The sequence below is a fragment of the Phodopus roborovskii genome, unplaced genomic scaffold, assembly GCF_943737965.1.
Source record: "Phodopus roborovskii unplaced genomic scaffold, PHOROB, whole genome shotgun sequence".
Classification (NCBI taxonomy): domain Eukaryota; kingdom Metazoa; phylum Chordata; class Mammalia; order Rodentia; family Cricetidae; genus Phodopus; species Phodopus roborovskii.
In genome coordinates this window covers 20,004,630-20,028,309 of record NW_026126407.1, presented here as the reverse complement: position 1 = coordinate 20,028,309, position 23,680 = coordinate 20,004,630, and the positions used below count along the sequence as shown (strand labels likewise).

General features: G+C 46.7%; 2 protein-coding genes across 2 annotated transcripts; one reads left to right on the top strand and one right to left on the bottom strand.

Moving 5' to 3' along the window:
* Nucleotides 1–78: 78 nt before the first annotated feature.
* On the top strand, nt 79–11,098 carry Smcr8 (SMCR8-C9orf72 complex subunit). The gene is made up of 2 exons (XM_051180491.1): nt 79–2,944; nt 5,957–11,098. Exons 1-2 carry the CDS (start codon nt 594–596, stop codon nt 6,408–6,410), a joined length of 2,805 nt encoding a protein of 934 aa, XP_051036448.1. The 5' UTR covers nt 79–593; the 3' UTR covers nt 6,411–11,098.
* Nucleotides 10,913–23,680, bottom strand: Shmt1 (serine hydroxymethyltransferase 1). The gene is made up of 12 exons (XM_051180493.1): nt 23,658–23,680; nt 23,416–23,518; nt 21,723–21,868; nt 20,346–20,461; nt 19,859–20,019; nt 18,879–18,960; nt 17,740–17,952; nt 16,242–16,358; nt 14,592–14,714; nt 12,924–13,040; nt 12,411–12,521; nt 10,913–12,164 (listed from the first exon to the last, which is right to left on the bottom strand). The coding sequence occupies exons 2-12, from the start codon at nt 23,482–23,484 to the stop codon at nt 11,992–11,994; spliced, it is 1,428 nt and encodes a 475-aa protein (XP_051036450.1). The 5' UTR covers nt 23,485–23,518; nt 23,658–23,680; the 3' UTR covers nt 10,913–11,991.

Here is a 23,680-nt window from a genome sequence, read left to right as displayed (position 1 = left end):
GGGGGGGGGGGGGGGGGGGACTGACTGACAGTGACTTAAAAGGCATCACTTACTCGGAAGTCAGTGAGCGTTTCCGGGTCACGCGACGCTGATGCTTGGGAGTCATGTGATACCAAGATGGTGGTTCCGCGGTAGCTTCCGTGGGACAGTACAGTCCTAGGAACCGCGACAGTTTCTAACCTTAGGTCGTGAGGAGGCCCATTTAACTGACTGCAGCCGCGCGTGACTGGGATTAAGGACCTGATCAGAGCTGGGACTGTTGATGTCACTGGTAGGTTCCGGGGAGTGCTAGTGACCTCGGTTCAGAAGCCATACGCCGGCCGGGGAAGCATCCGGAGAGTAGCTACACTTCTCCGTCATCTGGGCTTGCAGCTTTGGAGTTCATGAGACTTCTCAGGGCTTCCCAGGTTCCAAACCTTGAGAATCTTCGGGGATTTGGATTCTTGGGTGTGTGAGAGGCAGCTTAGAACCCCTGGAAGTGCAAAGAAGGCCGCAAGAGCTTCGCTTCCTCATCCAGAGGCCGGACTTCACTGCCGACTAACCCCGCATTATTTTCCATTTCCTCTCAATGTTCTCTCCGTATTTCAGGAAATATGATCAGCGCCCCTGATGTGGTGGCCTTCACCAAGGAAGACGAGTACGAGGAAGAGCCTTACAATGAGCCCGCCTTGCCAGAGGAGTACTCGGTCCCTCTCTTCCCCTATGCCAGCCAGGGGGCTAACCCCTGGTCTAAACTGTCCGGGGCCAAGTTCTCCAGGGACTTCATCCTTATTTCCGAGTTCTCTGAGCAGGTGGGACCTCAGCCTTTGCTGACTATCCCCAATGACACCAAAGTTTTTGGCACTTTTGATCTCAATTACTTCTCCTTGCGGATCATGTCAGTGGATTACCAGGCTTCATTCGTAGGTCATCCTCCTGGTTCTGCCTACCCGAAGTTGAACTTTGTGGAGGACTCCAAAGTGGTACTGGGAGACTCTAAGGAAGGGGCCTTTGCATATGTGCACCACCTTACCTTGTATGACCTGGAGGCCCGTGGCTTTGTGAGGCCCTTTTGTATGGCTTATATATCTGCAGACCAGCATAAAATCATGCAGCAATTCCAGGAGCTTTCGGCTGAATTTTCCAAAGCATCTGAGTGCTTGAAGATGGGTAACAGGAAGGCATTTGCCGGGGAACTTGAAAAAAAGCTGAAAGACTTGGATTACACAAGGACAGTGCTGAACACAGAAACTGAGATCCAGAAGAAAGCCAATGACAAAGGTTTTTATACATCTCAGGCAATTGAGAAAGCCAATGAACTGGCCAATGTGGAGAAGTCCATCATTGAGCATCAAGATTTGTTGAGGCAGATCCGCTCATACCCTCGTCAGAAGATGAAGATACCTGATTTGCATCCTGGTGATACGGAGCATACCCAAGATCAGGCTGACCAGGTATCCACTACCTCTAACCCTGAGGAGTCAGCTGATGCAGACCTTTATACCCGCAGACCAGCTTACACCCCAAAACTCATCAAAGCAAAGTCCACCAAGTGTTTTGACAAGAAGTTGAAGACCTTGGAGGAACTCTGTGACACTGAGTATTTCACTCAGACCCTGGCCCACCTTAGCCACATTGAACACATGTTCAGAGGGGACTTGTGCTACCTCCTGACCAGTCAGATTGACAGAGCACTTCGAAAACAACAGCACATAACAAATTTCCTCTTTGAGGACTTTGTGGAGGCTGATGACAGGATGGAGAAACAAGAGAATGTGCCCTCTCAGCCCAGTCAGGATAGGCTGCCTTCCAGGCCTGTGGAAGAATGCCCCATTCCTAAAGTGTTAATTAGTGTTGGTTCTTACAAGTCCAGTGTGGAGTCTGTGTTGATCAAGATGGAGCAGGAACTTGGAGATGACGAGTACAAGGAAGTGGAGGCAACAGAATCGAGCGGTTTTGACCTCCAAGAAAACCTGGACTACCTGGACATGGATATGAAAGGGAGCATCAGCAGTGGGGAGAGCATCGAGGTTCTGGGCACAGAGAAGTCATCCTCTGTGCTGTCTAAATCTGACAGTCAGGCCAGCCTCACAGTGCCGATGAGTCCCCATGTCGTCCGTAGCAAGGCAGTCAGCCACAGGACAATTAGTGAGGACAGTATTGAAGTCTTAAGCACCTGCCCATCGGAGGCCCTCATTCCTGATGACTTTAAGGCCAGCTACCCAAGTGCCATTAATGAGGAAGAAACCTATGCAGATGATGAGGGGGCCATCCATTTCCAGGCAAGTGTCAGCCCACCAGAACTGGGTGAGACTCAGGAGGGCAGCTTGGAAAATACCCCATCCCAAATAGACTCTAGCTGCTGTATTGGAAAGGAGAGTGAAGGTCTGATGATTCCTCTTCCCACCGCAGCTTACACTCTCTCTGATGAGGATGGTGTGGTGAGCATCCCCCCACAGCGCTACAGGCAGAAGGACCAGGGGATCCATGTGGACATCATGATGGAAAACACTGATCCTTCCCAAGACAACAGTTGTGAAATGTTCCCTGCTAATGAGCTGAATCCAGGCTGCCTTCTGGCTAGCCGAGATGTTAGTAAGACGAGCCTGGATAACTATTCAGATACCACAAGCTACATGGGTAGTGTGGCCTCCACCAGCTCAGACAGAATCCCCTCTGCTCACTCTGCTAGCCTATCCTCTGAGAGACACAAAAAGAGAGCTGGCCAGAACGCCTTAAAATTCATCCGCCAGTACCCTTTTGCCCACCCAGCCATCTACTCCCTACTTAGTGGGAGGACACTTGTGGTCCTGGGCGAAGATGAAACCATAGTCAGGAAGCTTGTAGCCGCACTGTCCATCTTTGTTCCCAGCTATGGCTACTATGCCAAGCCAGTGAAGCACTGGATTTCCTCCCCTTTGCATATTATGGATTTTCAGAAGTGGAAGCTTATTGGCCTACAGAGGTAACTGGTTCCAGGTGGTGGGGAAGAGCACTAGACTAAGAGATGAAGCAGCTTGTTCTGTGGCCCCCGGGAAAGGGAAGCTTGCTTTCTGGACAATGGATAACCCAACTCACTGTTCTTACCTTTGGCAAATCACTCTTGATTTCACTGCCTTCTCTGTCATGGGGAGGGGGTTCACAATTGCTAAGTGATTGCCAACGCTGGCCCCTTCCTGCTTCCATGTTTGGGAGAATTACTCTGTGTGTGTGTGTGTGTGTGTGTGTGTGTGTGTTTGAATCAGTTGGTCTGTCTGACATAAGAACTGGAGTCTTGGGGCTGAAGAGATGGCTCAGTCATTAAGAGCACTGGCTGTTCTTCCAGAGGACCTGGGTTCAATTCCTAGCACCCACATGGCAGCTAACAACTGTCAGTAACTCCAAGAGCTGACACCCTCACATAGACATACATGCAGGCAAAACACCAATACACAGAAAATAAATAATTTAAAAACAGAACTGGAGTCTTGGTCCGGTGCAATCAGAGAATGATTGGACTTGAAGGTCTTATGTTCCTTCTGACTCCAGTTCACATTGGTGTAAAGAATTGTGGCTGTCACTGAGGAAGACATAGAGCTCCCAAAGCTTGTACTCTGCTGTTGTATTTGTTCTGGAAGTGAGGAATCACTAAAGCTTGTCCTTCTCACATTTGAAGTTAGGGTGTCACCTTGCATTGGCTCAGCCACACCAGTAATTTGGGCAGGTCACTCCTGCGTTCCAGGAAAATAGAATCATAGAGTTGACTTACTGAATGGTCATTTGCTGAGTATTGTGAGCTAAGTGAAGTGCCAGCCTCTGCCCAGTGCCTGAATTACAAGGTAATCCAGCCGTTTCACCATTCACTATGCCACCAGCCTAACCTCTCTGAGGCTATCTTCTTTACTGTAGTCAGCGGGCAAGTCTGTGTTACAACAGCAGATGCGTAATCATTGACTACTTTTTAAAAGATTTTACCGGGAACCACCAGCTCCCCTGGCCCTTGATTCTTTTCCCCTACTCAGGTCTTCTGCCTGGAAATAGGAGGTTGGATCAGCCACTTATGATTCTCCCATCATTTTAAGTGAATGTCAGGGAGAGGTGTGTGGCTTGCTAAACAGCAATGACAAGATCAGGACTGGTGGCTAAACAGGACCCAGTTCTAATAGAGAGTGCATGGGAGAGGTAGGGGCTTCAGCAGGGTCCTGGCTTGGGGGCCTCCTTGGTTTGGATGGTGGCAGTGGCTTGGGGGAATAGGCGGTGTTCACTGTAAGGAAGCACAAGGTCTGGGCCCTGATTGTGTATTTGGTTTCCTGAGGAAGAGTTTTATGGGGAGCAGAAATGGAAGATGTTGGAAGCAGCCAGCATCTGGGAGGAAGGGAGTGTCAAATCTAAATTTCCGGAAATGGCCTAGGCTGGGACATCACAACAGAGATAGAGGGTCAGACAGGTAGAACTGTGCTGAGCCCAGTGGGGAGAGGGGCTGCACATGCTGACTGAGCTCGGGATTTGCCTGGACCCCCAGGGGGAGTAAAAGCAAACTAAATGTAATGGAGAAGCTGGTGTGGACTTAACAAGGTCCCCCGGTGCGGGGTGGCAAAGGCAAGCCATTGAGGCACTAGGATTGGCAGAGGGTGAGGGACGCTCTCTCCAAACCTCTTATTGCCCTCGTGGACTGTTTCTCGCCTGCAGGACCCAATTCTCTGTTTTATGAGGTGTGCTGTCCACCCACTGCCACTGGTTCAGGGTTTGGGGCCATAGTCTTCTGGCCTTCCCCAAGCCCCAGGTCCCACTCTCCTTTCAAGTCCAATGCACCCATGAAGAGGAAGAAGACAGGACTCAGTGCAATCTCAGCTCAGGTCAATGCCTGGTTAGGTCGTAGATGCTTAATAAGTAATTATGAAATACACCAAGAAGGAAAACATAGTTGTGGTCCCAGTGGTATTTCATTTTGTACAGTGCCATGTCTTACAAAAGCCCTAAATGTTAGAGGAAGGTCGTCTGTAAAATCTTGTCAGTTCTATTGGCTGGGCAGGTGGGAAATGCCAGCCCCTATGGGAAGACTGCCCTAAAGGGAAGCTTTTTTGTGTTCTTGTGGTGCTGGCCTCTGCATGGCAGGCAAATGTTCTACCTACTCTACCCACCCCCACTTGAGTTTTTTTTTTTTTTTTTTTTTTTTTTTGTATTGTTTTACTTTTAGGAGCTTATTACAGAGTTTAAAAGGGAGAGACCGTGCAGTGCCATCTGAACCAGGCCTGAAGGTCAGCCACATGGTGGACAGGAAGCCAGCTGGCACTGAGGGGAGCATTGTAGAGAGAAGCTGAACAGAGACGGGAAGAAAAGAAACCTCTGCCTTTCTAAGAAACTTGGGGGCTTTTAGGGAACAGCCTCAGAAGGCTGAGCACTTGGCCTGTTCCACTTCACCCCTTGGAACACATGCTGCTGAGCAGTAGGGACGTAACATGGAGGGAGATGTAGCCCCAGGGCTCTAGAATGGACAATTCCTTAGCAGTCACCACAATGGGTGGTAGCACTAACAGTGATAGCAGTACTCACTGAAGGCCAGGTACCATCCTGAGGCGACTTAGTTTGTCATCTGGTGACCCCATGAGGAACAGTAACAGTGAGAAGTATCTCTCCATCTCAGAGATGAGGGTAAAGGAGGTTGACTAAGCTAGTAGCCCAGAGATGAGAGAGGCCTGAAGTGCTTCAGTCTGGTTTGAGGAGGTCTAGGGAGAGCAGATAGGCAGGTGCTCTGGAAGCACCAGTGAAAGTTTGGCTCACTCTGTGGAGCATCCACTTAGTCAAGTAATAGATGCTTCAGAGGTCAGGAATCAAATTACCCAGGGCCTTGGGAACCAAAGCATTTGAATTTCCTCTAGGGCCAATATATGCTGGTTGGATGGGAGTTAGTTTGGGGACTGTGATTCTCATCTCTAAGTATCTGTCTCAGTTTTTCTAACGCTTGCCTTTTTTTCTGACTGTGACCTATCTCTTTCAGGGTGGCCTCCCCTGCCAGTATGGGAACCCTCCATACCCTGAGCCGTTACAGCCGCTATACAAGCATCCTGGACCTGGACAGCAAGACCCTCCGCTGCCCCCTGTACAGGGGTACACTGGTGCCCCGCCTGGCTGACCATCGCACTCAGATCAAGCGGGGCAGCACATACTACCTACATGTCCAGAGCATGCTCACCCAGCTTTGCTCCAAGGCATTCCTGTACACCTTCTGCCATCACCTACACCTGCCTGCCCACAGTGAGGAGACACAAGAAGCCGTGGCCAGCAGACAAACCAGCTTCCTAAAGCTCAACCTGGGACTAGTGAATGAGGACATCAAGGTGGTGCAGTACCTGGCTGAGCTGTTGAAACTGCACTACATGCGGGAGTCACCTGGGACCACCCACCCCCTGCTCAGGTTTGACTATGTCCCCAGCTTTTTGTACAAAATCTAAGGGTTCCAGCCACTGTGACCAAGACCTGTGACTCGGTATGGGGAGGGAGAAGGGTTGCTGTGACTAAATGGTTGCCTGAGCTGGAGTGTTGAGCTTTGTGGTGTCAGCGGCAAGGAAACAGGTAGCAGTTGTGATCCCCATCTTGCTCTGGGCAATGTGTAAAGTAGGCCGAGCAAAGGTGGAGCCCCGCTCTCTAGAGGTGGCTGGAGGAACTGCAGCTGCTCTTGGTCCCATGGGGAAATGGCTGCCAGATAAGGGGGTATCCTTAATTTTCCAAGGACCAGCAGTCTGGGCAGGAAGAGAAAGCTCCAGACCCTGTGGGGCTGGAAAAGATGAGGCTAAGTAGCCAAAGCCCACATGACACCCAAGTGGCAGAATCAGCCTGGGAACTGTGGTGTGTGTTACACAGGACAGCCATCGCCTTCATCTACCTCTACCAAGGCCCTTTACTTGGTTTCCTGGAACCCAATAACTGAGGGAAGACTCTGAAACAAGGACATGGAAGAACAGTGCTCTGGTCAGTTGGAGAGACACATCAGACCTGGGGGATGCAGACCACAAGTGGCCCTTTGTCCTATCTTCCCCTCTGTCAAGGAAGCAGATGTCAAACAGCTACAACCAGTACAAGAACTACCTGGAGAGCTGTAGATGAAGCAGGCTGTAGGCCATCCCCACTGTGCATGACAGGAGCTGCCCACTGGCTCTTTTCGGCCATAACATGAACTCAGATGCCCCTGGAATGGTCTGCCATACTCTGTTACCTCTCCTGGGGGCTGGGGCCTTGGTGACAACTGAGTTCTGACTGGAACTTAGGGAGCAAGGCTATCCTGTACCAGCTTCCAGGTTGTTGTCATTATAGTTCACATCTGGGAGGCAGTGTATACCCTATCATTAAAAATCATCCCTATGTAAGTCTTTTCCCTTCAAAGAACTTTGAGCCTGAGAAGGAGGCAGCTTCTTGTCCCCATGTGACCCACAAGTGGCCATCATCATGACCTCCCTGGGACTCCTGATGCAGCTGCTCCACGGAGTGCTTCTCACAATCTTGAAAATATGAGACCTGTTTAAAAGTTTTCTCAGCCAGGCCATGGTGGCACACACCTTTAGTCCCAGCACTCAGGAGGCAGAGGCAGTCGGATCTCAGTGAGTTCAAGGCCAACTAGGTCTAAGTTCCACGACAGCCAGGACTGTTACACAGAGAAACCCTGTCTTGAGGAGGAAAATATTTTCTCTCTAAATAGATGCTCTGGTTGCTACTGCTGCTTTTTTAATTTGCTATCAAAGCAAACAAAACCCTGCAGTAAATTGGACCCGGATCAGCCCTGTGCATGCATCTGTTAGATGCTTGCTGTGTTCCCTGCACTCAGGTCTGTCAGCTGGCCACACCACTGAAGTCTCTCACAAGAAGGAACACTGTAGAAGCCTCGTAATCAAAGATGGCTTGTAGCATGCCACTCCTGTGTCACGTTCCTTACCCAGGTCTTTGACACAGAGTTTCAGGTCATGGTCCCCATTTCACTTTAGACAGATGTGGTTTTGCTAAAACCAGGGTTTTGTCACTGTGGCTGTTACATGTATTTACAGACACCTTAGCTGCTGTGGTTTCTCCTCATGGGCTCCCTCATCAGCGGTTGCTTCTTAGTGTTCTAAATGCTACTTTGACTGGTTGGCTAAGTGCCCTTTTCTAAAGCCTCCAAGGATCAATGATGGAGTTCAAGAGCCAGGCTGGGAAGTGGTCAGTCACTGGTACTACAGCCTCAGCATGGGGACTCGAAGGTGAATGCTGTTCCCTACACTGAGGAAGGCAGCTACTTTGGCCTTCTGCACACTGAAAGCACAGACTTGAGTGGTCTCAAGTGGAGCTCCAGGTACCAGGTACCTCCTTGGCATTCAGCCACAGGGTGACCCAGAAGATAAAGCCAAGACTGATGTGGAGTGAGCAGAAGTCCCGTGTGGCAGGTGTGGAAATGGCAAACAGGTGCCTCTCTTGAATGGCTCCTCACTAAGTACAGACTGACAAGGAGTCAAACTCTTAAGATTTATTTTGCTTTTGAGACAGGATCTCACGTAACCCAGGCTGAGTTCAGATTCAGAATGTACCAAGGATAACCCTAAACTCTTGATCCTTCTGCCTCCATGTCCCAATTGCTGAGATTATAGGTGTGTGCCACCAGAACCAGTGTCTAGATTTAGACTTTAGTTTTAAAACTTTATTGTGGTGATTTGAAAGGATCACTTAATGGCAAAATCATGCTTCCTCTTAGGATTAGTTATCAGGGCTGAGTTTGGACAGAGGCAGTTAATGCTTTGCTCCTCTGCTTTAGAGGACTGAGATCTAGAAGATGTGTATGTACCTTCTATGCTGTGGAAACCTATGCAACAAGACTCAGCTCTTTAAATTTTCATGTGGTCATTGGGTGTGGTGGTACACCATCTCTAATCCCAGCATTCAATAGGCAGAGACAGGTGGATCTCTTGTGAGCTAGAGGTCACCCTGATCTACATGAGGAGTTCCAGGCCAGCCAGGGCTAAATAATGACTCCTGTCTCAAAGAACAAAAGGTTTCCAACTGTAGTGTTAGGCTAGTAAGGCTTTTGATTGTTTTGTTCTTTTGAGACAGTTTCATGTAGCCCAGGCCAATTTTGAACTCTGTAGCTAAGGCTGACTTTGAACTTCTGATTCCTCCTGCCTCCACATGCTGAGATTGCAGGTCTGTCGTGCTTAGATTCCTTGGTTTTGGGGAATGAAGCTGGGGCTTCATATGTACTAGGCAAGCACCCTATCAACTGAACTACATCCCTAGCCTGGCGAATTTAAATTGTACTATTAATAACACCTCACAGAAAGATAACAGAGCTCTTCTTTATTCCTATCATTGTGAGTCCTGGCACTAAAACCGGTAAAAACTTGTCTGCCAATCAATTATGTCCCTTCCTGTTTTAAAAGCTGTCCAGTTTAAAAACCATCCAGCTGAGCTGGTACATTGTTCTACCATTGTACAAGTCATGCTTGTACAATCCTCAACATTCACCCGCTCTGCTGTTGAGGTCAGTTCATGGTCTTCTATATAATGTTGGGGGACAGACACGTGGAACTTACTGACTTGAGTTGCCACCTCCTGCCTCACCATTTCCCTTCAGAGGAACCTTGAAATAAAAATATTTTAACTTGGGCTGGAGAGATGGCTCAGTCGTTAAAGGTTAGGCTCACAACCAAATATATTTTAACTCAGCCAGGTGGTGGTGGCACATGCTGGCAAATGTCTGATCTCCACAGATCCTGTCTCAAAAACAAATGTTTTCACCCCTCCATGATTTGTTAGTCAAGTAGCTGAAGTTACTCTTAAACTTGGAACTGGACTTCAGTCATGACTTGTCATTCCTGATCTGACTTTTAAGTCCTTTTAGTTCAGTTGCAGTATTTGAAGTACAAAGGATTTCAACCCCATCTAAATTAATTAGTTCCCATCTTAGTCCTAGGAAAGCAGACCTCCCTTCTTCTTGGCCAAGTATCAAAGCCAGTAGTGCCATATGGTACTGGAGGCAGAACTTGTAGGTTATCTTGCATGCATTTTGGCTATCCGCCTGCTTCACTCAGTCCATGCCACTCCCCAGCCTGGGTGCTACGACTGCCATGGTTTATCTCCCAAATAGTTGGGTGGTAGTAGCTCACCCAGTCAGGGATGATCTATCATCAGGTATGTAAGGCCTCTGGAGGTACCAAATCCTCATGGCAGTAGGCCATTCAGGCTACTTTCTACTTCCTTAGAAAGCTCCTAAGAAAGTGCCTTGGCTTGTACTTTGGAACAAATTAGCCAGCTTTATGGCTTCCCCCTAATACTGTGATCAAACTGGAATTGTTAAGGAATACACTCATACTTAGGCTTCAGAAATGATATTTATTTTGCTCTGAAAACAAAGCTTTCTTTGAGTCTTTGAGTTTGGCCCACTCACTAAGCTTTGGGAACAGCAGGAACAGATGAAGTGTAGCAGTGGGAAAAACAAATTCGTCCTACAGTGTTGATTTACTGGTTTACAGTGTAGGTCCCCAGGAAGTCCTACTTGGAGCTGTGTAGTTGTCTTCATCAAAGCAGGAATTAAGTTTGCTAAAGTGTACAGTGGTCCTACAGTCAGAGATGAGGAGACCAGTATGCCACCACACCCCATGGAAACAGACACAATTGTCTTCACATGGTGGAGACAGTACCAACAATGGACCAGCTCCCAGGGAGACTTGGCCAGACTATCTTAAACTGGACAGCTGGAGCTGCAGGCTGGACTGAGGCACACAGCAGTTAGTGAGCAGCAGTCAGCAATGAACTCTTGCTATTTTCAAAGAAGCTATTTTACTACTGCATGTCCCACAATGTCTGAATATAGTCTCAACCTGCAAACTGCAGTCACAGTACTGGAACCAGAGCACTGCTGATGTGACCGTGTCCCACAGGCATTATACACAAAAGTTTAACCAGCGTAAATGCCAAACAAATAGTATGAGGAGTGTACTTTTTAAGATATTAATTTATTTGAGTTCAGATATTTTTAAAATATAAGAACTGGTTGTATTTTTTAAAGCTATAATTCTTGTAGACATTCTGTGGGTAAAAATTTGATTGTGCATATTTAAAAAAAGTCACCGATGGTTTGCAATTCAACAATGTGAAAAATAAAGATTCTTTGGGAAGGTGGCATGTGGGTTCCTAATTATAAGAAGGAGCTGGTTATCTCAGGAAAGTGGAACACAAAGATTTGGCCTCTGCTGATTCTCAAACCAGAAAGAGATTTGCACTTCCATAGACAGCCAGTTCTATAAGACTGTTGTGCCTTAGGCATGAACCAAGGCCCTAGGCAAAACCATACAGACTTTGATGTACAGTACCTCTAAGTGACACCCGTAGCCCTTCTATAACATTTCAAACTGCTGATAGTAATTTTCTTTAAAACAAAATGTTACATGTATTGCTATTTTGCTTGTATGTATGTCTGTACCTCATGTTTGCCTAGTGCCTTTAGCAACCAGAAGGTGTTGAATCTCCTGGAACCAAACTTACAGATGACTGGGATCCATCATGTGGGTACTAGCGATCAGGGTCCCTCTGGAAGAGCAGCCTAGTCATCTTTTGAGCACCCAACCCTAACTCTTGCTTATATACTTGTCTAGTTTATAATCTCAAGCTCAGAGCAGAAAATTCAGTGCTCCTCTGGCATTCTACTGGGCAACAGAATAGGAAAAATTGAAAAACACAAGGGTAACACAAGAGTGAACCTAACATTTCCTTACCTGCCACAGGACCCACTGAAAAAGGAGAAAGAAGAATTCTGTAATTTTTAATAGCTCTGCCTCATACTGCAATCAGTGAGATCAAATGGCTACAAAGTACTTTTTTTTTCAGAATAGTTAATTATATACAGCTGCCAAGAAGTGAAGTTTCAGAATTTCTAAACTGAAATCAGCCTGTCAGAAACACCCTCCGAAGCATGGGGCAGGCTTAGTGCTGCTGCAGGGCAGCTTGGTAGTCGAGAGGGCATGGGGTCCTGGAGCAGTCCTACCCATGAGGTAGATGCTGGCTATTCTAGCTCTGTCAGACGTCGGGCAGGCCAGGTAGGGAGAAGCTTGAAGCAAAACTCTCCACGTCCTCCCGCAGAGTCCTTACAGCACTCTGGTACTTCTCATCCCCTGCCAGTTTCTCCTTGAACTCTTTCAGGGTGGCCTTCACAGCCATGTCGCTCTGAATCTGCAGAGTCAGCTCAATCCCTGTGCAAAAGACAGTGAGTGCCATGAGGGCTTTTCTTCACCACATACCCTGCTATAACTCATAGGTGTCACTGTTCCCCTCAGACGATTGTGGAATAAATATGTCCCTTGGCAGTACTTATTTATAGACCTCATACAAGAGGGATCTGTAGACCAGCTTTCACTAATGGCTGGGTCTTAGCTATTAAACCACAAGAAACACCATACACAAGAAAGACATTTGAACTTCCAACACTTCACCCTTACCTCTGTGGATAAAGTGTGCAACTTTTTTGAAGTCTTCTTCCATAAGTCCACGGGATGTCAATGCTGGGGTCCCCAGTCGCAGCCCACTGGGCCGTAATGCACTCCGGTCACCTTTGAGACAAATAAGGCCTGAGCTTCAAACACACCACTGTGCCCACAATTTAAAAAATAAAATAAAATAAAAATATTGGTTGGGCAAAGATCCTGGTCTGTGGATCTCAGCTTGATCTAGCAAGAAGGCAACTGACTTAAAAACTAGGGTCTGAAGACAAAGAAGCATGTGGGCCACTGTATTAACCTGTAAAAAGCAGTCCTCTGGTGTGGCTTTGGACCTGACAGGAGAAATGCTACTTGTTTTAGAGTCTCTGCCTCGCCAGCTGTGCCATTCAATTAGCCTTTTCCTTTCTGCCCTTCTCCCACTGCGGTCTGTCTCCAAAGCTGAATCACTTGCAACACTGGCTGACAGAAATGCAGATGGAAGGGCTATGGAAGAAAACCATGTAGGAGTCTCACCTGGGCAGGTATTCTTGTTGCAGGCGATAGAACAGGCTTCTAGTACCTTCTCAGCCCTTCCACCATCGGTCCCCTTAGAACGGAGATCCACCAGGATTAAGTGATTATCAGAACCACCTGGAAACAACATTGGATAAAATGGGACATAGAAGGTTGACAACACAAAGTGGTATGGAAACTTCTGGTTGAAACATCCAGCAACTTCTCTAGCCTATACTGCCTGTGCCAGAACATGGTAGAGAGCCACACAAGCCTAAGAGCACTCAGTTTTTTTCGTATTCTGTGACAAATGACTCAAGGGAAACGCTCTAACACTAAGCCACGCCCCCAGTCTTTCTTAAGCAAATTTTAAGAGGCTCCTTCTGGAACAGGCATAGCATGGTGTTACATGCTTTCAATCAGTCCCAGCACTGGGGCAGAGGCAGGTGGATCTCATGAGTTCGACGCCTCAGGGACGCCAGCCAAGAGTCTTTTATCTCAAAAACCTAACAACAAAAAGAGCTCCATTTAAGTAGCACCAAAGGACTTAATAAGGGTTCAATTAATTACACAGATGGGGTAATAATCACATTATTAGGAGGCTTTTGTTCCAAACCCCATGATGCTGGTAAAACAGATTGAACACCCTCCATCAAAATGCTCAAAACCAGAAGCAGTGTTTCATGATTTAAGTTTTTTCACATTTTAGAATATCTGCTAGACCTTATTTGTTGAGCATCTTTAATACAAAAATTACAATCCAAAACTTTTTAGGCATCTGGTTTGTGTTCTAAGCCTTCAAATTTCAAAGGAGCTATCAGTGTAGTAGATAATGCTAAGATTCAGATCTCAAGGGCTCCCTAAAAGTTCATGGTGTTAAAGGCTTGCTCTCTAGTCCAGCATTATCCAAAGATGACAGAACCTGTTGAGAGACTGTCCTGATGCTGGACACTGTGCTGTGTGCCATAACATACCTAGCATTCTGGAAATGGAGGCCAGCCTGGGCAATATAATGAAAAACCACCCCTGTGCCCTAAAAGACAGGCTTAGGTGGTCTTCAGGTCAGTGGAGGACTATGGGATCTCAACCCCTTCTTCTCTTTCTTGTTTCCTGGCTGTGAGCTAAATGGCTATGCTCTACCACAAGCTCCATGATGCACCTGCCCAAAAGCAAAAGGGCTAATGGGGTTAATCTACTACGGACTCCAAAAGTGAGCTAGTCTGTCTTTGTCTGGGGCACTTGTTAAAGACAACTAACAGGTGAGAACAGGGATGATAACAGAATTTTCTGGACCAAGCCTGAGGACATAAAGAAGATCCTAAGCCTCTAGGTCTTTCCACTTTGAACTTTCATTAACCCTTGACAGGAACCAGGTAGAGCCTACTGTGTCCTGGCCTCATGGATGGAAGGATGCTGGCTCTGCCACCTGCAAGTGGGTGACAGCTGTAACCTGACATCTCTCAGGTGAGTCTTGACTCTTCCCAGACTGTGCAGAGTCCCCAAATTGGGTGTCAGGTGGTAGCTACTAAGGCACACAGAAGGACAGCTGAGGGTATGCTCAACTGTCTTGAGATGGCAAGAGTCATTGCAGTGGTGGCAGACCATACCCTGACTAGATGAACCAAGAGACAAGACTTCAATATTCCCACCCAAGAGAGGTCAGCCCAGCACTTTGTGCATTTGGTATACCTGTGACTATTTTGTAGCCTAGCTCTGTGAGAGTCTCAGACAGAGCCCTGCAGTTGGCCACAACCTGGAGCTGGTATATTTTGAATTCTGTAGTCATGGCTTGCTTCAAGGCCACAGCAACACCTGAACAAGGAGACAGAATTAAAGACAGGTAGCGACTCAGGAGCAGACCTTGTTTTCAAGGAATCCAGTGCCTGAATTATTACAACCCTCCCCCACTGGCCCAATTATATACTTCTGTTCTTTGACAATGCTAGGGATAGAAACAGGATCATAGTTGTGCTATACCCCATATTGTTTTAGCCCTATAATTACCCCGCCACCCTCTTTGTAGACATCACTGAAGCCACTCCCAGAGGATTGCTTTAGAGGTGATCTTATCTCTAGGGATGAAAGCCCAGTGGTAATCTGATTACCACAAAGATAGGTTTAGTCCATTTCATGTCTGATATATGGAAATGAATCTCTAGATGAACAAAGTCAGTGCCTTGTGTGATGTAATACAGCATTGTGAGCTGTACCCTCAGAAGGGATAACCTGCTTGCCCCCTCACCACTTAGGTGCACTGACACCCTTTTAATTATGCCTGTGGGCTGTTTGACGACAAGAGACAAGAAGCAGACCACCATGAAAATGCATTACACTTAAGCCCTGGTACGGAGCCACCATGTCTGCTTATGGAAACACTTGGACCAGGATGACCAGCATCTTGGGTAGCAGGGATTATGAGAGCTAAGCATACAAGCACAGTAGGAAAATCTGAACACCTGCCCAAGGCCTACAGCATCCCATGCCCTACACCTCTGGCATCCTCTGCTCCACCAGTGTGCTGTGTTAAACTGCTTCAAACTCAGACCTGTCTGCTTCTTCCCCCCCAATGCTAGGATTAAAGGCATGTGCCACCATGCTAATTTTTTTTTTTTTTTTTTTTTGGTAATGTGTATGAGTGTTTGGCTTGCCTGTCTGTCTGCATCATTTGCATGCTGGTGCCTGCCTCTCCCCAGAAGAGGGTATTGAATTCTCTAGAACATATGGTTGTGAAACCCTTATGGGTGCTGGAAATTGAATCAGGTCCTATGGAAAAGCAGCCAGGCTCTTCCCCGTTAAGCTCTCTCTCAAGTTCCCATATGCTGTTCTTTGCAATATCAATGTACACATTGATATCTTGCCTGAGACACTCCACCTTGTCCTGAGTGCCAAGGTCACTGCCAAAATGACAGTGAGATGATTCAGACTGTTACCGGTTATCCATAAGCCACATGTCCAGATACAGGGAAAAAGGAGAAGAGAGCCTGTAGGGTTCCATGAAACCCAGGAATTAACCCCAAGGTGTGAAAGTTATAAAGTGGGAGCCTACCCCCCACAGGTGTAGGGTTAATGGAAGGGAAGCAGCCTGTCTGTAGGATTGGGCCCTACTTTTCTTCACTGCTGGCCATCTGAATAAAACAGACACTTCTGTCCTCACCTTGTACTACTTTTAACTAACTACCTCTCTTTTTGCTGTACAGACATTTTCTCCCAAGTTCCTTCTCTAGTGTGGAAGTCCAGGAACATCTTTGGAGGACAGGCAGGATGGGAATTATAGACTTCATGGGGCTGTGAAGGCTTGGGAGCAACCCAAGGGCTATACAATAGTCTTGGTGACATTACCAGCAATGGCATGGTTGTGGGGGCCCCCCTGTAGGCCTGGAAACACAGCAGAGTTGATGAGTGACTCCAGGTCATAATGAATCTCTTTGCCAGTCTTGGGGTCCACACTACGCACACCTGGTAAAGAAATTACAATGTTAACAGACCAGTTTCCTTTGCCTCTCAGCCAAAATGATATGTGCAGTCAGTCCCATGTCAGCCTGGACTGGTTGGTTTGTAGTGAAAGCTGTTTTACAATGCTAGAGCCAAGGGTCCCTGAAGATGGAACTTTTGAGCCAGCCTTGCCTTTTAGCCTTGCCTAGCCTAGAACTCACTATGTAGACCAGACTAACCTCAAACTTAAGAGATTGGCCTGCCTCCTGAGGGCTGGGATTAAAGGAATGGGCCACCATGCTTGCCCCCCTTTTTTTCTTTAATTAAAAAAAAACACACACACACACACACACACAACTATAGCAAGGGCATAAGGTGTACACCTTTAATCCCAGCATTCAGGAGGATCACTGAGTTTGAGGCCAGCCTGGTCTGCAGAGCAAGTTCCAAGACAGCCAGGGTACACAGAAACCCTGCTTCAAAAACAAAAAGCCCACAAATCTACTACTGTGAATGGGCATGATATGCATGTGGACACACATGTACTTTAGCAGGTACCATGGTAAAGGTCAGAGGGCAACTTTGGGGTTGGTTCTTTACTTTCATTCCACTTTCATGTGGATTCTGGGACTGAACTCAGTCACTGGGCTTGTGTGCAAAGTGACGAAAGATACCGCCTATTCAGTGATTAAGTGTTACAGACACCTACACTGTAAGCCAAAGAACTGGCACAGAAGTACTTTGTGTCAACTCAATGAATCCCCAAAACCATCTGGAGGCATGGGTGCTACTCTAGCACTCTCTGCTCTAGAGCTGAGGAGAGATAGGCTGCCTGTAGCCCAAGATGATGCAACAGCAGAAGAGGCTGACTGGCTGAGGGCCAACAAATCCCACCGCACACACCAGACACACCAAAGGTCTGTGTCGGGTGACTTAAATACCAACCCAGGAACCTAGCTTCTGCCTCACATCTATAATCTGAACACTTGACAAGCTGAGACAAGAAGACTATGTTTCAAAACCAAAACAAGCAAAGAAGAAACAACAAACCCAACAACTCCACACCAAGCAAGCTGACAAAGGTCCTCAGAGGCCACAGAACCTGGGAGACTGAGGAGGAACCTGACTAGGACTTGCCCTCAATAGGGTGGGGTGGGCTAAAGCAGTAAGATCCCACCGGGTAAGACACACTGGCCAGCTAGTTTATCAGCTTCTCCAAGGCTATGGCTACTTAACTTTTGATATGACTTTCACCATAAGGGAAGTATATACAGAGGTGGGGTATAAGGTAGTAGGAAGAGAAACACCTTACTAAAATGATGAAACCTATACAGAGTTTTCCTGGTTTCTTCCACACAGGAAACATTAGCCCACCCTTTGCCTGTCCCAGAATATGGGAACTTACCCTTTCTGTAGAATATCATCCCAGCGCGGCAGCCTCTCAGGGTTTTGTGGGTTGTGGTGGTTACCACATGGCAGTGTTCAAAAGGGGAGGGTACCACACCAGCTGCCACCAGCCCACTGATGTGTGCCATGTCTGCCATAAGATATGCCCCATTATCATCAGCAATCTTTCGCAGACGTGCATAGTCCAGGTTCCGAGAGTAGCAGCTGGTCCCTGAGACAGAGGAGATAACATGGTAGTATCAAAGATGCCCAGAGCAGCTGATCGAGCCTCTGATGCACAGATCTGAAAGGAGATTCCACCCCCTGATCTTTGAGGACAGATGTGCAAAGTGCCCTATAACCATCCCTGAGCTAGGTGTGGTGGTACACACCTATAATCCTGGCACTTGGAATGCAGAGGCCAGTGGATATCTCACTTTGAGGCCAGCCAGGGCTACACAATGAAACTTGTTTCAAAACAATCAACCAATCAAACAAAATAAAACCACAACTGTGTTTTTATACATGTTAAGAAAAGCCTAAGGCTTGAAGCACTAACCCACTAAACACTATTGATGGCAAGACATGAACAAGGTCTATCTTTCCCTTATATGGTCAATAATAAACCCAAGTACAAGTTCACCCTGGGAAACCAGAGCTTATTGGGCTTACTTATGGGTGAGATTAGTAACAGAAGTGTAGGTGACCCAAATGCAGCTGTCCTGTAAAGTCCTCACAATCATGGATGCCTTCTCTATAACAGTATAAAGAAAGCTCCCTTCCCCCAAGCTAACCAGCCTAGATTCTCTAGCCCCTTATGGAGGCCATGTGCACTCAGGGAGGAACTGCAGATGGCTGGAAGAAGTGGCCTGACACTCAAGTGGGTTCAATGGCCTTTCTGGCTCCCTCCTTTTAGGAGGGCAAATGTCAGCCTTCCACATACCAAATCAAGATGGACCCTTGAAAGCAGGCAGAGCTGACCTCATGAAGATGGCAGCAGTCTGGCTGGAAAAATAGCTCTTTACAGTCCAAGTCTTAAAAGGACAGAATAAGTCAAGTCCTGAGCTCTGCACAGTGAACTGGAGGATATCTATCTATCCTTCTCTGTAGGACACAGAGGTCCTGCCCAGGAACCAGGCTGCTCCACTTGCCACTCACCTGCAATGATCAGCTTTGGGTGAAAGAGGCTGGCATTCTCCTCCAGCTGGTCATAGTTGATGTAGCCAGTGTCTGGGTACACCTATCGGAAGCAGGAAGACACAGGCTTGGCCACTTCCTCTGGTCACACAGTGACCCCTGCCCACCCAGCTGAGCCAATTCAATCTGCCACAACACAGACCAGGACCTGAAGCAGGGCACTGTATTCAGCCTGCACAAAGGTATAAAAGGCCAGCTATAACACAGATTTGGGAGCCATCAGAGGGGCCTCAGGATAAAGGGGAGTCTTAGCCCTAGCTACTAAACCATGTTACAGAACAAAAGCCCAGGAAAAAAGAGAGGCACAGCCACGCCTATAATCTCAGCTAGTGGCTGAGGCAGAAGGATTATTATGAGTTCAAAGTCAGCCTGGGTTACAGAGTAAGACACCAACTAACCAAAATAATACAGATAAGGGCTGGAAAAATGCCTCAGCAGATAAGAGTATTGACTGTTCTTACAGACGACCCAGATTCAGTTCCTAGCACCCATACACATGCACACAACTGTCTGTAACTCCAGTTCCAGGAAATCTGACACCCTCTTCTGACCTCTTTAGCCATCAGATACACACACATCTTTTATATTTGTCAGGCAAATACTCATACAACCAATACACACCACCTAGAAGCTGATAGTATTGATTCTAGAGATGGGGACATTGCTATCCTTGTACCTGTTGATCTTGGTGATGGCAAGCCTGCTGGTGCCATCAGCTATTGTTAGGAGTCTGGCTATCTGATCCTTTCTCAGTCATAGCTCCCATCATGTCATAGCCTTGGCCCAAACCTTAAGTCCCCCTTCCTTATGGTCCCCAGAGTGCCAAGAGACTGAAGAGTCCTTGAGGCAAGGAGGTGAGATCTGGTAGAAGGGGCTACAGCAGTGCTGTGCAAATGCCAACTCATAAGGAAAGCTCTGAGGAGACACACGCCCCACCCTACCTTATAAGGCATAGATTCAAAGAAGATAGACGTAGCAGAGATTTTCTTCTTGTCTGTCATGAAGCCATGAGTCAAATGACCTCCATCTGGCAGGTCTAAGCCCATGATACGTCCATGGGGCTCGACCAGGGCAGTATACACAGCGAAGTTTGCAGGGGAGCCTGAAATGGGGACAACAAAGAGGTCATGAGTCACAAAGTGGCATCCAGGAGCTTGGTTATTAGACAGTCAGCAGGTTATCGCCATGATTTTCCTGAGCCTTAGAAAGTTAACATTGTCCTAATCCCACTGATCCTAAGTTTCAATGCAGAATGCTACTTGGCAGTGCAGAGCTAAGTATGTCCAAGGGCAATAGAGATGGATATACATACTCCTTGGCTTGCTCTGTTATTTATGAGGAGCCTTTTGTAGGACTTGACTTGGTGGCTGTAACACCATAGACCTAGGCCTATGAACTACCCAGGGTCTATGTGGATGCAATGATCACCTGAATAAGGCTGGACATTGACTCCCCAACACTGAGGATCCAGGTGATAGGCCTGCAACGCACGCTTCTGACACAGAGTCTCCAGCTCATCAATGAACTCAGTCCCACCGTAATACCTGTAAAGAGAACCATGGTCCACATCTACCTTGGGCTCAGTCTCTGTGCCTAACAGAGGCCAAAGACACCAAGGGTGGGTAGAATATGGTGGGGGGAAGTGAGTCCTGCTCTAAGCTGCTGTGAGGATATAGTGAAATATTTGTAGCTAGGCCAGGCCTGGTGGTACACACCTTTAAGCAGCACTTACTTGGCAGGCAGAAGCAGGAGGCATTCCAGGCTAGTACTATATCTGTCCCCCCTTCCCCTCAAAAAAGGGAAGGAAGGGAAAAGAAACAAGGGTACCTCAGGACAGAATGCACTGTATTCTTTCAAGACTCCCTTTTTTCCTGTTTCCATAGAAACACCTACATACATGTAAAAACACTGTCAACTCCTGTATCTTCTTTGCCTTATTTTGACTGTGATTAATAGAGAGACAGAGAGATGGATAGATAGAGGATCCAGCCTATGCTATGCAGTGAGATTCTGTCTCAACAAACTGGTTTCAATGTGGTGAGTGTCTAAGGAGACTTGTCTAATGTGCATTAGATCCTAAATTCAACTCCCAGCAAACACCACCAAAAACAACAAAAAAAAAAGATCAGCATAATGGTGCATGCCTGCAAGCCACCACTTGAGAAACAAAGGCAGGAGGAGCAACACAAGTTTGCAGCCAGTCTGGTCCACACACCAAGTTATATTGACTACATAGTAAGACTCACAAAATACCCAAAGTTTCAAGTTTTGAAGCACTAGTTTTAGATATAGAATCAAATGGAAAAATTTTAATGAAAATCACTTTTGACTATAAGCATTTTAGAGGAGGGATACTGAGCCCGCAATACAGGTTGGTTTTTTTTTTTCACTTCCTGGATTCAAAGGTTCTCAGAGCAAGCCATTCTCTGTAGCTTTCTCTCAGGACAATGACCTTTCCTAGAGCCTAGACTACATCTCTCATAGACAAGCCTGATTATAACCACTTGACCCCAGAGGGAGGAGGGACTGTTGGGTGTGACTTCTCTGAGAAAGATCACAGAATCCCACCCAAGCAAAGAATTGAGGGAGTTACATCACAGAGCAAGAAGGGAAGACAACCCTACAACTAGGAAGCTACAAGTTTTTGAAAGTTATATATTAGTTGAAAGCCAGGCATTATAAATTAAAACCACAATAGCACTTGGAAGGCTGAGGCAGGAGAATTAGGGTTCAAGGTCAGCCTGAACCACATAACAAGAAATATAAAACAAAATGATCAAAGCAGGACTTTAAACACTCACTCACCTTTGGCCTGGATACCCCTCAGAGTACTTGTTATTTAAGCAAGATCCCAGGGCCTCCAACACAGCTCTGCTGGCAAAATTCTCCGAGGCAATCAGCTCCAATCCAACCCTCTGCCGGTTGCTCTCTTTTTTAATAATGTTGTAAACCTTATCAGAAGAAAACAGACATGAGGTTGGATAGTAGCCTACTTGCTAGAGGGCTTATCTAGCATTCATAATCCCTTGGGTTTGATCCTCAGCACTGACTAAATTGGGAAGGGTGGCACATGCCTGAAATCTCAGCCCTTAGGATGTAAAATGGCAGAATCAGAAACTTCAAGATTACCCTTGGCCATACAGAGTTTAATTAGAAAAACAGCAACAAAAATAAACTTAAAACAAAATGAACAGGACCCACTGGCAAGAGTCTATAATCTCAACATCTGGGAGTGAAGATGGATGACCAGAGGCCTAGGGTCACCCTCAGATAGCATAACAATGTGATTTAGGATCATGCCTAATTTTTATTGTTTGATTATTTGCTGAGATGAGCTTTCACTATATGCCTTGGCTGGCCTGGAATATAGTCCAGGCTGGCTTCTAATTCAGTGATCCACTTGCCTCTCTGCCAGCATTAAATGTGTGGTCATTACCCCCAGCTAATTTTTAATTCTATCCTTACATTTTACTAAGTTCTTATCTCCATGAACCTTATTCCAAAAAATGTTTTAGCAAATACAGCGGAACAGAAACTCCATTAATAGATGCCCACGGTTGGGAAATTTAGGGAGAATAGGGTAGTTGCACATGGATTCCCAGGTATAAAAATGTTCTACACTTCACTTTGAGTATATATGCTGCTGGACATAAAATTTCTCAGCTTTTGAGAGAGGCAAAGCACTAGGCACCAAGTAGATACAACTTCAAGCTTTGAACAGGTCTCTTTTTCCTGGCCAGAGAGATTCTGAACTCTCCACCCGATGCTGGGCAGTGGTAGCAAGCAGCAATGCCCAGTGATCCCATGACGGGATACACTCCTGACTATCCTGGGGATAAGCTGACTATCATGCTCCACACTGCCAAAGTCTGGATATGTGACAGGTAAGAAGTAGACTCGGTACAGTTTGACCTATGTTCAATTTATGTGTGTTTATTAAAACATAACTAAATTATAAATTGAGGACCACTGAACCCTAAAACCACAGGACTGTACAACTAATAAATAAATATATCAACAAGACTACTATAAAATCAAGTTGCTTGTAGGCACATGAGCATGTCTGTTCCTGGGCAGTGTAAAGGAGGGTCAACCTTCTTCCTATTTTCTAGAGCACCTACCACTGAGCTTAGAAATACCTACATTATCCCCGAAGGACCATCAGCCACAGCTTCTCAATCTGCTCCCTTGGTGGTGTTGGGAGTTGTAACTGGGAGAGCAAATGCTCCACCACACTACACACCAGCCTCAATCTGTCTGTACACAGTCAACTGAGCATCCTAATGAGCAATTTGGAGGCCAGGAGTCTAGTACAGTAGTCGAGACATCTGCCTAACAGGTGTTAGGCCCTGGGTTCTACCCCTCACAGCACAAAAAAAAAAAAAAAAAAAAAAAAGAAACAAACAAAAAAAATCCCCACCAAACAACAACAAAAAACCCACAGTCCCACAGTGATCTAAATAGCACTGCCAACATAAAAGCCCATGAAGGTGCTCACCTCGGCATCACTATCCTTGAGGGGCTGTGTCAACATCTTCTCATGAGAGGTCCACAGGGTAATATCCATGTTTGCTGTTGCTGCTGCACTGGTTCAGAGTTGCCTAAAGCAAGGAGAAAGTACATGTGGGTCCCACAACAACATCAACCCCTGCAAGTCTCCCCTGAGTGGCCGATACACTTTTTTTTGGTGGTGGTGGTGGGGAGGCTGAGTAAGCAGGAACATAAACCCCTGGAACTCACTTGGGGCTCCTTTCTGAACTTTG

Bases quoted from the DNA above. Each gene is read 5' to 3' on its own strand.
- Shmt1 (XM_051180493.1), bottom strand. From the start codon at position 23,484: ATGGATATTACCCTGTGGACCTCTCATGAGAAGATGTTGACACAGCCC. The intron at 18,961-19,858 runs GTAGGGTGGGGC...TGCTTCCGATAG, and splicing joins TTGAATCTATGCCTTATAAG to GTGTACCCAGACACTGGCTA. The intron at 16,359-17,739 runs GTAAGTTCCCAT...TTTCTTTACCAG, and splicing joins GATGATATTCTACAGAAAGG to GTGTGCGTAGTGTGGACCCC.
- Smcr8 (XM_051180491.1), top strand. From the start codon at position 594: ATGATCAGCGCCCCTGATGTGGTGGCCTTCACCAAGGAAGACGAGTAC. The intron at 2,945-5,956 runs GTAACTGGTTCC...TATCTCTTTCAG, and splicing joins AAGCTTATTGGCCTACAGAG to GGTGGCCTCCCCTGCCAGTA.